Source organism: Stegostoma tigrinum, chromosome 24, assembly GCF_030684315.1.
Source record: "Stegostoma tigrinum isolate sSteTig4 chromosome 24, sSteTig4.hap1, whole genome shotgun sequence".
Classification (NCBI taxonomy): domain Eukaryota; kingdom Metazoa; phylum Chordata; class Chondrichthyes; order Orectolobiformes; family Stegostomatidae; genus Stegostoma; species Stegostoma tigrinum.
In genome coordinates, this window is record NC_081377.1 from 25,179,418 (window position 1) to 25,194,415 (window position 14,998).

Here is a 14,998-nt window from a genome sequence, read left to right on the forward strand (position 1 = left end):
TCAGAGATATACAAGTCTCTGAAGGAATAACTCAGACTGACGTGTTTTTTTTCTCCCCCAAAGAGAATGAGGTAGACAATGAGTTGGAAAGAGGTATTCTTATACCAATCTAGCAATAGATTGTTTTGGAGATGCGGTTGACCAGGACTAAATGCTATTGTATGATGCGGCCATGATTTTAAAACTACCTTGTCTGCACTCTCTGCCATTCACCAGACCATTCCCTCTGACTGGCAGTTTACCAGCACTTACGCTTGAACCAACACACAGGCTCAATGAATACCCTTTCTCTAAACAACATTCTTTAACAGATTTATCAATTCTTTCACTTGTATTTTGTGGTTATTTGCCCACCATAGTGAAGGATAATGTCTCCATGAGATCTACTGCAAATGAATTTTGCTAGTATAGGCACCAAATATGCAAAGAGAATGCTGCTGTTTTAAAGCTCAAATTGATGACGTAAGCTTAGTCTGTAGCACTTCAGACGTGCTTTGAATTGCTGACAATATGCAAAAGGACGACTACTGATCATCTTGATTAAGACCAAAAGATACAAAACTCAAATGTGTGAAATAAAATCCAGCGAAGAATGAGGCAGACATAATGAACACTGATAAATGAAAATCATATCTGGAAGCTATATAATATTTTACATTAAAGTCTGTTACATTTATTACTTACTTTTAGTCAGTCTTAGGAAATTCAGAGCTGGATGTGAGTTTGCTCGCTGAGCTGGAAGGTTCATTGTCAGACATTTCGTCACCATTCTAGGTAACATCATCAGTGAGCCTCCGACGAGGTGCTGGTGTTATATCCCGCTTTCTATTTATCTGGTTAGGTTTCCTTGGGTTGGTGATGTCATTTCCTGTTCTTTTTCTCAGGGGATGGTAGATTGGCTCCAAATCAATGTGTTTGTTGATGGAGTTCCGGTTGGAATGCTTCTAGGAATTCTCGTGCATGTCTCTGTTTAGCTTGTCCTCGGAGGGATGTGTTGTCCCAAGCCAAACAGAGACACGCACAAGTACAACAACGAACCTTCCAGCTCAGCGAGCAATCTCACATCCAGAACCTCAACCTGAGCTACAAATCTTCTCAAAACTCACTAAATTCAGAGCTGTCAGACCCCAACAATTCAGACCAAAAATGTGCATAACTGATTTATCATCTTTTCTTCTATTTGGTGGCTATTTGTTCACCATCCTGAAGTTCCGTTAAGCATCTATAAAGTGTCTCTATGAAAACAATAGCAATATATACATACATTTTATTGAAAACATACAAGAACAATTTAAATTCACAAATTACCTTTATTGAATTTTGGAAAACAGGGAATATCTACAAAAGAAAGTATTTTTTGCAAGAACAAAATAAAGTCCCACCTGAAATCTTGGGTAAAATCGCCAGCATCTTACCTGCAAAACAGCAACTTATTTCAGAAATATAGCATTTCACTGGGCATGTAACTGTCACAGCCTGAACATCTGTCCACACAACTGCTATATACATTGATCCACTCATGAAGGTTAGTCCAGTTATGTTAACTTTCACAAAAGCAGGAAAACTTAGGATTAAGCTATAGCTAAATGGTACATGATTCACAAAGTGGAGTGTTATCACAATATTCTGCACAACTAAAACTTCTTTCAGGATCAGAATAATTGGTCTTGTATACAAAAATATATACTTTTAAACATTTTAAAAAGGTGCTCAACAAGTCTTCGTTTTATCAGTGTTCTTGCAGCCATTATGTACCAGTACCCACTGTCCATATGGGCTTCCTTTCCGCTTGTATTCAGGAGACTCTCGAGAAGTGTTTGCTGTTTTTTGATTCAATGGTTTTGCCACTGTATTCTGCAAAAGAATAAAATATGTTTGTAGTAGTTGCCAAAAGCAACTAGAACTGCAAAAATTTAGTTTAGCATTACAGATATTGACTGAATAATAATTTAAATCCACAAGAGCATGAGTATGCCAACATTATTTCAGGTTAATTGTAACGTGAATTGGATTTTAGGTTAGAGATAACAAGGTGTACAGCTGGGTGAACACAGCAGGCCAAGCAGCAGAGGAGCAGGAAGGCTGACGTTTCAGGCCTGAGCCCGATGTTGCTTGGCCCGCTGTGTTCATCCAGCTATACACCTTGTTATCTCAGCTTCTCCAGCATCTGCAGTTCCTATTTTTGGATTGTAGGTTGGTATTTCAGCAAGTTATATATTATGTCACAGTAGCAAGTGTTGTTCACCATCCTGAAGTTGGTACAAGTTTGAAGCCATCTCAAGGCAGTTTTGCATCAATCTTAGTTGATCAGTTACACAATGTACTAATGCATAATCAAAAACATTCACAGGATGGAAACCAATTAAAGAATTGGTAAACAAAGCAGCGGATAGCATGCTAGTGTAACATCAAAGCAGGAAGAACAGCTACAGATCTGTACTTGGCGAGATGCTGCAAACTTCGCTATACACATTTCCTTTGGCAAGAATTTACAAATACTAAATTTAAAGGATGATCAAGACGGATATAATGCAGTAAACATTTTATGATCTATCACTTACTTTAACACTGAAAGCTATCCAATGGTTTGTTTCAATTCTTGAAGAGGCACTGGTTAATTTCTGAAGTGGTTCATCATCTTCAGCTTCTTTTTTGTATTCCTGCACAAAAATACAGAAAATCTACAGGTTAATCTTAAATGTGGCCAACATATTATACTGTGACCCACTTCAGGCAGTCCCTTCTGAATGAAGCATTTTTAGCCCTGGTTGGACGGATCCAACATTAAAGTATTGGGTTTTGAGTAATAAATGACACTACTGTTCTACCTGATGTGGCAGAATTTGCTACTGTTGTTTCTAGCTTGACACTCTACTAGTTCTGTAAGATTTCACCAAAACAATTAACAGTATAGAGCACATCAAACCTTATTTTATCATGCTGACCCAAGGTTACAAGAATGAGACTTAGAATGATAAAAATTCCAAAATATCTAATCCACTGATCAAGCTGAATAGGTATTGACTCCTTCAATATAATCAATGGGTCAGATCAACGTGAATTCCCAATGAATGTTTGTCATTTCAATGACAGTTTCGACTTCAGAGCTCAAAATGCTTCTGAGCACTTTCAATAACATGTTAATCTCTACTACAAATGTAGGACTGTATGCAGCTGTTGATAAGGTATATTTTCTAGGCTATAAAAGCCAATAAACTTATCTTCAAAAACTGTTGGTCTCTTCTTCGGCAAAGATCTGATATTCAAAACTTCCTGGAACACAGTGAATAAGTTATGAGGACAAGAAAATCCTAGAGCAAAGCTGTAAAGCATGATCAATACTGACTCCAAAAGCAGCATCTAGTAAAGCATCAGGAGGAAGTGAATTTGCAATAAATATGATTTCTCACATTACAAAGTAAGGCAAAGAATAACACTGATCAACTGGAGACATTGCAGTGCACAAAGGAACTGACGCAAACACAATAGTCCTGATTTGGAAAATTTAATACTTTTAACTCTGATCTCATCATAGGGATTAGTTTGTGAAGTAAATTCTGTCAGGTGCACAATTATAGCAGAAAGCACTGTACAGTCACATTGTTTTGAATTCCTCCAAGTGAGCACCAAATGCTTTTGGACCCAGTAATAGACCAAGCACTCCAAGGTCAAGTGCAACATGGACACATTGAAACTGCAGTTCCCTCCTCACTACATATCCATCTCAACCGTGAAAGAACACTGGCAACTTAACCTTTCCACTTTCATCAGATTACATGTTGCCAAAATTAAATTGTCAATCTAGTTTAAACTGTAGGCACAGGCCTGCTCAGAACGAGAGAGACAGGCAATCCTAGTCCCCTTAAAAAGACAGACAGTCTGGGCTCCATTTGAACACAGCCAAAAAGATGCCAACATTTTGAAACAAACTTCATCTGCAGAAGATTCTGGTATTCGAGGTCACTTGGGTGACTTGAACCATTGATAACAGTGCAAAATACCTTAAATTATCTGGGCATCCACTGAAAATACACTGCAAATCTATTTTAAATTGAACTGGGCTTTATTGATTTGCTATATAGTTATGGAATACTCAACAGTTTAGATTCTCTTACAAGTTCTTAAAGTTTTTTTAAATATTTCAACATTTTAAAAAATATTTCCCAGTAATCAAAATACCTTTGATAAGGTACCACTCAGTTAGGCTTGTAACAAAGGCCAGGGAGCAGGTGGAATCATGAAATAAACTGGTGGATGAATAGAAAATTAGCTAAAAATAGAAAACAGAGTAAGAAAAAACTGTATTGTTCAGGTTACACCACAGCAGAAAAAGGTGATGCTCCACAAAAGATGGGTCCATTATTATTTATAACTAACAACATACTTGAGAAAGTAACTAGTGAAATCTGGGATAATTCCAAACTGGAGGGCATAAACAGGAAGAATGCTAAATATATGGATACACCAGAAAATTTGTAAACTGCGCAAATAAGTGGCAAAAGGAGGTGTACACTGATAGTAAAAAACCCATCAGCTTTAAAAAATAAGAAATTGAATCGGGTAGAAGCCTAAACACATCTAGAGAGATACAGGTGAGCAATCATCAAAAGCAGCCATGCATATCAGTAAAACAATGAAAATGCTAACAGACCAGTGGGATCAATTTCTACAAGGTACATAATTGAAAGTAATGAAGTAAATGTTAAGTTTGTACAGAACCCCGATCAGGTCACGAGGCAGAGGATGGTGTACCATCTGAGACCTTACACAATAAAAGGACAAACTGAAGTGTAAAATATATAGTCAAGAATGGTGCAAGGTAGATTTAAGGATTTAATTTTTAGAAGTAAAATGACTTTATAGAAGATTTTTAAAACAATGAAAAGATTGGACAGTATAGAAGGCATTTTTGCTTGTGAAAGAACGCATTCAATGGAAAAAGAAGAGATCTTGTATGGCTGTGGCTAGAATGTGGAAATTATTACGTGATCAATCTCAAGAAGATTCCAAAAATAAATCAGATGAGTACATCAGGAAAAAAGGGAACATAAGAATATGCTGAAAGGCAGACATGAGGTAAATAGAAGTGCAGAAGACTTGTGGACTATGAACAACCACAGGCTATTTGGGGAGAATCACCATTTCTGTGTTTTGTATTCTATGTAGTTAGTTATATTTCCGTTAAAAAAAACTGACAACATTTCTAAACAATAATGATTCTGAAAATACTGGTCATGAGGAAATGATGCACCTGCTGATATCACCATCAACAAACTAGACTAAACACCACAGACATCAGAATAATGATATAAAAGGAAAATTTTCCTGATGCAAGAGGCAATGCAATATATTAAAGAACAACATACTGTGCTGCCTTGTCTTCTTAGCGGCAAGACAGAGACCTAGCTTACCATATTTTCCTTAGTTGCCCATTTGACCATACTTCTGGCTTGACAGATCACGAAGCTCCTTGACCCAATAAACAAAAAACAGGAGGAGCAGTAAAAGTAGTCTATGTACACTGGTTTATCCTTCCACATATTAATGGTGGGCAGGTAACTAATTATAGGGTTACCCAGAAGCAGAGCCAAATGGCTCATCTCTTAGTCCTGTGACAAAAACTAATGTTTAAAGTTTTAGAGAAGATTTGTAGCTTGTGTTGTGGATGAGATTGTAGACTTGCTCACCGAACCGGTGTGTCTGACTGCAGATCTTTCGTCACCTTGTAAGGTAACATCACCAGTGCGCCTCTGGTGAAGCATTCATGTTCAGTCTTGCTTGTTATCTACATCCTTGGTTTCCTTGAGCGGTTGGTATCACTTCTGGTTTTAGTTTTCAGTGATTTGTATAGCAGGTCCAGTTCAATGTGTTTGTTGATGGAGTTCCAGTTGGAATTCCAGTCCTTCAGGAGTTCCCTTGCATGTCTGTTTGGCTTGTGTTATTAGGTGTGCTGTTCCAGTTGAATTGTCATTCTTTGTCTATACAAACAGAGACTAATGAGAACTGCTCATAGTCAATTTTCTCAATTTTGTATTTTGTATATTAAGTTGGTTTTACTGGTTGTGGGTATGGGATCCTTTATGTTCATCAGTAGCTGTCCTAGGGTGGTTGTTGTTTTGTGGACTACTCTGATACCTAGGGGTCTGAGTAATCTTGTGGTCATCTGATATGGCTCTGATGTACGGTAGGGTGACTAGTGTGTCTGGCCATGTTGAGTCTTTTGTGGTGTGTTGTGGAGGTAACAGCAGATTGTGATATACAAACCACTGAAAAACCAGAAGGATGTCAACCACCCTAGTAGACCAAAATGTATAAACACGTGGGACAGAACATCAACACTTCACCGGAGGCACACTGAATGTAACCTAGCAGGGAGGCAGAACGTCTGCAATCAAACAGCAGCTCAGCGAGCCAGTCGACATCCTCAAAAACTAATATATTAACAATACACAAAAATCCTAAGGAACCTTCCCACTTAATATTTGGTAGTGGTGATATGATGCCCCGGTTTCATTTATAACATGGAATATCTGAAAGCCAACTGTCCTTTAATCATTTTAGCTGCCTAGCTGCCCCCAAACACTGCACACACGCAGATACAAAGATACCACCTCATATCTTCAAGAAGTGCAGTCCATTTCAAGGCTTCTATAAAACAGAAATAAATCAAGTCACGCAAACCAACTTTAGTTTTTATATAAGGGAAATGTTTGAATGACGTTGACAAGCTACAGATTTTAATGATTACTGTAAATTATAACAAAAAGTACACAAAGTACTAATTAGCTATAAAACCATTGGGAAACCTGAAGTCACAAAAAGCACAATGCAAGTGTAAATTGTTTCTTTTCCATACAGCATGGTATAATTTCTGCTTTTGCTTTTTAAGAATAGCTCACATGGCAATTTCTTGCACAGTTGTGTGAATAAAAGTGGTCTCTTTATCAAGCAGTAATTTAGATATTAAACCACTGTAACAATGGTACAGTTGAAAAGGGTTATAACCCAGTGTATTCCATCTCACCGCAGGAACATCAATCGGCAAGAATGTCACAACGTGGGTAAATTGACAACAGCCACTTTAAAAAAAGATAAGCAATTCACTGTACAAATGAGAACTTCTCAAATAACTATATAGAAAACACTTGCTGTGACACAGGCATGCAGTTAAAACAATTTATTGAACATAAATAGTCTACCACTCACCTTTCTGGTCAGTGCTTTCACTGCATCACTGTTAGTTTTCATTTCAAAAAGTCTCTCATTGTTGAGAGGACTGGCAGGCCTCAAACTGGGAGGCAAGCAGATGTTACTCTTTCCCAATAATTTATCAGCATTTGCCTTTGCTATTTCAAGTAGCTTCTGTTTATCTGAAACAAAAAAAAATATTTTAGGCTGCAATTCTTCAAGCTTTTGAAACCTTAACTTGGCTTAAACACACTGCTGACAGGCAATAACAGTACTAAATCAACAACAGGTACAATTCAAAAGAACGGAAAACAGCACTGACATTTCAGGTGGTATCCATAAATATTAGGAACATAAATAATCACACGAGAAACTAATGGCAGCAGAAATAATATTGCTGGGAAGATTTACTTTCAGTGATGAATCAAAAATAAAGCACAATTTTGAATATCTTGGAGAAAACTATTCTGAAGATAAATTTCTTCAAATTAGATACTAAATTAGAAGCTGAACAGATAAATACACAGAGATAATGGGAACTGCAGATGCTGGAGAATTCCAAGATAATAAAGTGTGAGGCTGGATGAGCGCAGCGGGCCGGGCGGCATCTCAGGAGCGCAGGGGCTGATGTTTCGGGCCTCTCTGAAGGGTCTAGGCCCGGGGTGTCGGCTTTTGTGCTCCTGGGATGCTGCTTGGCCTGCTGTGTTCATCCAGCCTCACATTTTATTATCTCAGATAAATACACATTTGCGTTTATTTGGCATTATAGCTGATGTATAACTCAACAAAGAAGCAGCAGGTAGATTTGATGAGGTTCTGCAAATTTGAGTTAACCTTAGAACAAGTAAAATTCTTGAAAGAGTAATAAGCAACAACCCTGGTAATTATAGACCAGTGAGCCTTTACCTGTTGGTAAAGTGTTGGAAAAGGTTATAAGAGATAGGATTTATAATCATCTAGAAAAGAATAATTTGATTAGGGATTGTCGGTTTTGTGAAGGGTAGGCCATGCCTCACAAACCTTATTGAGTTCTTTGAGAAGGTGACCACACAGGTAGATGAGAGTAAACCGGTTGATGTGGTGTATATGGATTTCAACAGGGCGTTCGATAAGGTTCCCCACAATAGGCTATTGTACAAAATGCAGAGGAATGGGATTGTGGGAGATATAGCAGTTTGGATCAGAAATTGGCTTGCTGAAAGAAGACAGAGGGTGGTAGTTGATGGGAAATGTTCATCCTGGAGACCAGTTATTAGTGGTGTACCGCAAGGGTCGGTGTTGGGTCCACTGCTGTTTGTCATTTGTATAAATGACCTGAACGAGGGCGTAGAAGGATGGGTTAGTAAATTTGCAGACGACACTAAGGTCGGTGGAGTTGTGGATAGTGACGAAGGATGCTGTAGGTTACAGAGAGACACAGGTAAGCTGCAGACCTGGGCTGAGAGGTCGCAAATGGAGTTTAATGCAGACAAGTGTGAGGTGATGCACTTTAGTAGGAGTAACCAGAAGGCAAAGTACTGGGCTAATGGTAAGATTCTTGATAGTGTAGATGAGCAGAGAGATCTCAGTGCCCATGTATACAGATTCTTGAAAGTTGCCACTCAGGTTGACAGGGCTGGTAAGAAGGCATACAGTGTTTTAGCTTTTATTAATAGAGGGATTGAGTTCTGGAACCATGAGGTTATGCTGCAGCTGTACAAAACTCTGGTGCGGCCGCACTTGGAGTATTGCGTACAGTTCTGGTCAGCACATTATAAGAAGGATGTGGAAGCTTTGGAAAGGGTGCAGAGGAGATTTACTAGGATGTTGCCTGGTATGGAGGGAAGGTCTTATGAGGAAAGGCTGAGGGACTTGAGGCTCTTTTCATTAGAGAGAAGGTTGAGAGGTGACTTAATTGAAACATATAGAGCAATCAGAGGGTTAGATAGGGTGGATAGGGAGAGCCTTTTCCCTAGGATGCTGACGGTGAGCATGAGGGGGCCTAGCTTTAAATTGAAAGATGTAGGACAGATGTCAGAGGTAGTTTCTTTACTCAGAGTAGTAAGGGAATGGAACGCTTTGCCTGCAACGGTAGTAGATTCACCAACTTTAAGTACATTTAAGTCGTCATTGGACAAGCGTATGGACGTACATGGAATAGTGTAGGTTAGATGGGCTTGAGATCGGTATGTCAGGTCAGCACAACATCGAGGGCCGAAGGGCCTGTACTGTGCTGTTATGTTCTATGTTATAACTAGACCAACTGACTGCCCTGAAGATATTAAACACCTTCCTACGCTTGGCTAACACAACACACAATGAGCAGGCAGAGGTCCCGCAACTAAGTACAATACTAGATCATGCAGATTACCTAGGGCTCAAAAACAGTTAGCAGAAATGCCACATGACCAAGTGTCATTTCTCCCAAATTCTGGAAGGCAGCAGAATAAACACTGTAGTGTTGTTTAGAAATTAACAAGCAGTACAGTGTTTTGCAACAGCCAATGTGCAATATTTGCGAATTTGCCAAACAAACCAATGCTGTTCCAACATCCACTGCCATTAGCTAATGGACTAATCTAATGCTATTTAACTTCAATAGTACCCTACAAATTCCGTTTGCACATTGTGAAATTTACAAATTTTTCTGGTTTCGTAGGATTTGTCAGTATTTTAGGAGACCCACTTTTTAAGAGATACTGCGACCAATTATATCCCCATTCTTCTGAAAACATGCTGTAAAGCTCTTATGCATGTTCAAAAAAGTAACTACCTTTTTGTGTTAAGTGGAAAGATCTGTCCCTCGATCTGCTTCGGCTCCTTTGGTGGGATCGTGGTTGTGTTTTGTATGCAAAGCCATAGTAACCACTCCGGAATCTGGATGGGGACCGAGACCACGATCTGGACCTGGATCTTCTGTACCTCAAGCTGGATCTTGGTCTTCGGTATGACCTAGAATATCTGGGTCTAGACCTGTATCTTTGCGGAGACCGGTAAGACATTCGACATCTGGATCTTCGGTAACAAGACCGTGACCAGCTCCTAGACCGGGACCTTGAACAGGTTCGTCTTGATCTTCTATAGTTCCTCCTCCGTGGTACATATCTGCCTCTTGAAGAGAAAGAGACATCATCTGAACTTGAACCGTACCTCTCTAAAGATGACAGTGAACTTGATCGGGTGCTTGCTGATGATGCTGAACTTGACTGCGACCTTTCTGAGGATGATATTGATGTTGACCGGGAACGACCCGATGATGACATTGAACTTGACCGGGAGCTGCCTGGAGAGCATGCAGAACTTGATCGGGAGCTGCCTGAAGATGTCACTGAACCAGATCGGGAACTGCTTGAGGAGGATACAGAACTCGATCTGGAGTCTTTAGACCTCTTGACAGCAACCATTCTGGAACGGGACATTCTGAGATTCTTTTCCGTTCCCTGGCAAGGAGAAATAAGTCTCAATTCATCCACAGCAAATGTATTTTCTGATTTCGGTTCTTGGGCATTGCATCCACCAGATTCACAATCCATTTCAATGTCCTTCTCCATCGCCTGCTCAGTTTTTGAATTCGATTTAAGAACATTGTCACACATTTGTTGTAAATTCAGTTTACCTAATGGATCAATAAACACTAATATTAGAATGAAGTAAACAAACCTTCTGCTAATCATATCACACACATTACACAAGAATAAAAGCTAGCACAGTGGAATAAATCAATTTCGTGTGTTGCTATTTTCCATTTTATTAAGATCAAACTTAAGGGTCTAGTATTAATCACTGTAGCAAAGCACAATTAATTAGTTATTCAGTACACCACAACTATGCTAGTGCTTGAAAAGAAGCACGGTGGCTCAGTGGTGAGCACTGCTGTCTCTCAGCATCAGGGACCCAGGTTTGATTCCACACTTGGGCAACCGTGTGTGAAGCTTGCACATTCTCCCCGTGTCTGCGTGTGTTTCCTCTGGGTGCTCTGGTTTCCTCCCATGATCCAAAGATGTGCAGGTTAGGTGGACTAAATTACCCATTGTGTTCAGGGATGTGTAGATTAGGTGGGTTATAGGAGGATGGATCAGGGTGGGATGCTCCAAGGGTCGGTGCAGACTTGTTTGGTCAAAGGGCCTGCTTCAACACTGTAGAGATTCTATGATTCAACTGTTTCATGGCTTTCTCCATTGCTATGCACCTTTTCTCCCTCAAATTTAAAGACTGCATATATCAAATTTTTGCTGAAATTTTCTATGAAATCTATTTCCACCTGCCAGATAGGGTTTACGGGTCATAATTCTGTTCTCCAATTACTGGCCTACGTGCCACAGGGAGCATCTCTTCACTGCCCACGGAATTTGCCAATCTTCTCAGGCGTCATTATTGTAAATCTATGCTGTACCCTCCTCAACCTATTTTCAATCTCTGCCATGCCTTCCCCAACCCACTGCAATCCTTCCAGAAGCTGTACACAAGTTTCATATGTTGCGATTCAACTTTAAACTAAATTTTCCTTCCACGTTTGGAAGTTAAAACTTCAGTATAAAATTGAAGTAATTTCAAAATTTTAAACTCGATGTAGATAACGATAACATTTTCAATTTTAATCTTCTCCATTAAGAACAGAAAATTTCTCTCATGGGACAGTTTCAACATGTGATCATTTAAAAAACACCCAATGTTTTTCCACCTCGATTTTTGGTGACTGAAGTAACCCAGAGGCAATCACCAGCATTTTAGATGAACAATGAAATCCCTTTTTTAAAATATATTCTTGCCAGTTGCGCATTTTAAAGCGGGCAACTGCATATTTTGGTGACGTTATGTCACTACACCAAAACATTGCTCAGGTGACTCAGGTGCATTCATCTAGAACAAAAAGTTACAGCACAGGAACAGGCCATTCGGCCCTCCAAGCCTGCGCCGATAAAGAACCTCTATCTAAACCTGTCACCTAATTTCCAAAGATCTGTATCCCTCTACTCCCTGCCAATTCACGTACCTGTCTAGGTACATCTTAAATGATGGTATCGTGCTCGCCTCTACCACCTTCGCTGGCAATGCATTCCTTGCACCCACCACCCTCTACATGAAGAGCTTTCCACGCATATCTCCCTTAAACTTTTCCCCTCTCACCTTGAAATCGTGACCCCTAGTAATTGAGTCCTCCACTCTGGGGGGAAAAGCGTGCTATCCACCCTCATGATTGTGCAGACCTCAATCAGGTCCCCCCTCAATCTTTCTAACGAAAATAATCCTAGTCTACTCAACCTTTCTTCATAGTTCACACCCTCCATACCAGGCAACATCCTGGTTAACCTCCTCTGCACCCTCTCCAAAGCATCCACATCCTTTTGGTAATGTGGCGACCAGAACTGTTTGCAGTATTCCAAATGGGGTCGAACGCAAGTTCTCTACATTGATGACTCCAGACATTTGTGCTCCATGCACTAGGGCTGACCAATGTTACAAACGATCGGCATTTTAAAAATTATGCAAATTGCCATAGTCTTATCAGACCACTGGCTGCGCTCTCATGCGTGAGAGATGACTGGTGATAAATTTAACCCGAGGGTCACCCTACCTCACGACACGGGAGAGGTTGAGGAATGTACTTCACGGTAGCCTCAAATGGTTTGGAATCAAACTCATGCATCACAAATCAACTATCCAGCCAAGTGAACTAACCGACCCCGTCAGTCTGCATTAACCTCTGCTCCATCATCAGGAGACACGGAGACTGCAGTTAGTTTTTTTTTCAAAAGCACACATGTTTTTGTGCTGTTAATATGAATAAGTTACAAACACACTTTTGTTTCTACTAGCAATGGTAGGCTCTCAAATACCTCACTGCAGTTCCACACATTAACCTGAAGTGGAAAAACACAATTTATACGCTGAATAAAACCTAGTCACTGCATGACCAATGATTCACTCAAATCAATACAGATTGTTTACAATGTAAAATAATAGCATTCCCAAACTCCAAGCATTGTTTCGCTCAGGTATTATGGAATGCTAGGCTCACTGATTTTCAACTATAACTAACTTGATAAATTTAACATACAAGAAAACTAAGACTTACCATAGCTGGATTTCTCTTCCATTTTTTCCCAGGAAAAATCACTGGCATTTACCCTATTAACACAAGAAAAAACTTACTCTATACAATGCTTGATTTGGAATTATATTCAATGTAACAACAGAACATGAACAAAACAAAATTTTAACACAGTAAAGCCAAAATCCTTCCAGAAGCTCCATGCAATTTTAAATTACATTACATCTGAAACTGCTCACATATGACTAAAATTTCCACTGGCTCTAGACCAACCAAAGCCTCAAAAAGAAGTTATTTTAATTAGAAACCAGAAGCAACTACTCAAGTTTCATGACATTGTCAATATACACACCGTGCCATTCCTTTAACCAATGCCTTTAACAATCTAAGCTCCACTTTTCCCAAATACTCTCTTCCTCAGCTGTTCAATTCAGCTTTTGTTTTGAGAAGATTTGTAGCTCAGGTTGAGGTTCTGGATGTGAGTTTGCTCGCTGAGCTGGAAGGTTTGTTTTCAGACGTTTCGTCACCATTCTAGGTGACACCAGTGAGCCTCCGGTGAAGCGCTGGTGTTATGTCCCGCTTTCAATTTATCTGTTTATCAGCTTTTGTATTTTGAGATTACTTTGGTGAAGCATATTGTAATGTTTTATATCATATTATGCAAGCTGCTATAACACTGCATTTTTATTCTATTCGTTTAAGAAAGTAGTAATCTTGAAGCCTAAAGTAAGTGCCTATTTTGCTATTCTATATCACCACCCTATGGTGAGTTAATCACTTTCTGGAAATTTCTCCACTGCTTAAGAAATTCAATCGGCCAGAGGGTGGAGCTGCTGATCAACAATGAGTCACAGGACTTGGCTTTCACCAGTATGAACACTCGTGCAAAATACAGTATCTCATTTCCCAGCAGAAAACTAAACCAATGAGAATGTTTAAGGTTGACAATTTAAAGTAGCTTTATCAAAAGAAACAAGCTAAGCATTAATTATGGTAATATAAAACCGGAAACACAAACACTTGATTGAAAAGCCTCCACAATTGTCTAAAATGCACTTAAAAAGATGCGCATTGACTTTGGTCCCCACTCTCTCCTCCGGCAGCCCAACCCACTGGCACTTTGGCCCCCCTCTTTCCTCCGGCAGCCCAATCCATTGACGCTTTGGTCCCCCCTCCTCCGGCAGCCTAATCCATTGACACTTTGGCCCCCCTCTCTCCTCTGACAGCCCAATCCACTGGCACTTTGGCCCCCCTCTCCCCACTGACAGCCCAATCCATTGACACGTTGACATCAATTGTTTATACGGCAATGCAACCTAAATAATGGCCACAAAAACAAAATTGCTGGAAAAGCTCATGCGGGTCTGGCAACATCTGTGAAGGTAACGACAGAGTTAACGTTTCAGGTCCGGTGACCTTTCGTCTGAACTGATAACAACAATGGTCTTCATCCACCACAAACCCCGACAACACAACAGAATCGCTGGGTCTAATCCCGATCCTAAATCAAACGATCTCATTTCACCAGTTGCTCAAAACTACGACACACCCAAAACCGACGCTTTAAACCAGTTTATGAAATGAGATCACCCCGACACCTCCCCAACAAGTTTTCTATTTAAAGTCGTTTTGATGGTCAGACTCCTTCGTATTCTGAAAAGGACTCACCGAATATCACCGGCTTGCTTCTTGGATGAGTCCGGACTGCTGCAATAAGGCCTCTCAACAACAACCACCATCTTCTTACTGCACCGATTACGACGATCTCGCCCTACTTTA

At 39.9% G+C, this 14,998-nt stretch overlaps 1 protein-coding gene across 7 annotated transcripts; it reads right to left on the minus strand.

Annotated features, from left to right (window-relative positions):
* Positions 1-1,290: 1,290 nt before the first annotated feature.
* On the minus strand, positions 1,291-14,996 carry rsrp1 (arginine/serine-rich protein 1). Of its 7 annotated transcripts, none has more exons than XR_007250139.2 (7): positions 14,888-14,996; positions 13,244-13,296; positions 9,941-10,783; positions 7,207-7,370; positions 5,412-6,648; positions 2,562-4,247; positions 1,828-1,854 (listed from the first exon to the last, which is right to left on the minus strand). XR_007250139.2 is itself a non-coding variant. In XM_048557908.2 (6 exons), exons 1-6 carry the CDS (start codon positions 14,956-14,958, stop codon positions 1,711-1,713), a joined length of 1,374 nt encoding a protein of 457 aa, XP_048413865.1. In that variant the 5' UTR covers positions 14,959-14,996; the 3' UTR covers positions 1,291-1,710. The 7 variants fall into 7 exon arrangements, 1 of the variants encoding a protein (XP_048413865.1); XR_007250135.2 differs by having other exon boundaries at positions 2,562-3,273; positions 4,180-4,247; positions 5,412-7,370; XM_048557908.2 differs by lacking the exon at positions 5,412-6,648 and having other exon boundaries at positions 1,291-1,854; positions 2,562-2,660.
* Positions 14,997-14,998: the final 2 nt, after the last annotated feature.

Excerpts from the sequence above, each read along its gene's own strand:
- rsrp1 (XM_048557908.2), bottom strand. The coding sequence starts at position 14,958 with ATGGTGGTTGTTGTTGAGAGGCCTTATTGCAGCAGTCCGGACTCATCC. Across the intron at positions 13,297-14,887 it reads AAGCAAGCCGGTGATATTCG|GGTAAATGCCAGTGATTTTT; the intron begins GTGAGTCCTTTT and ends TTGTGTTAATAG. Across the intron at positions 7,371-9,940 it reads TTTCCACTTAACACAAAAAG|ATAAACAGAAGCTACTTGAA; the intron begins GTAGTTACTTTT and ends TTTTTGTTTCAG.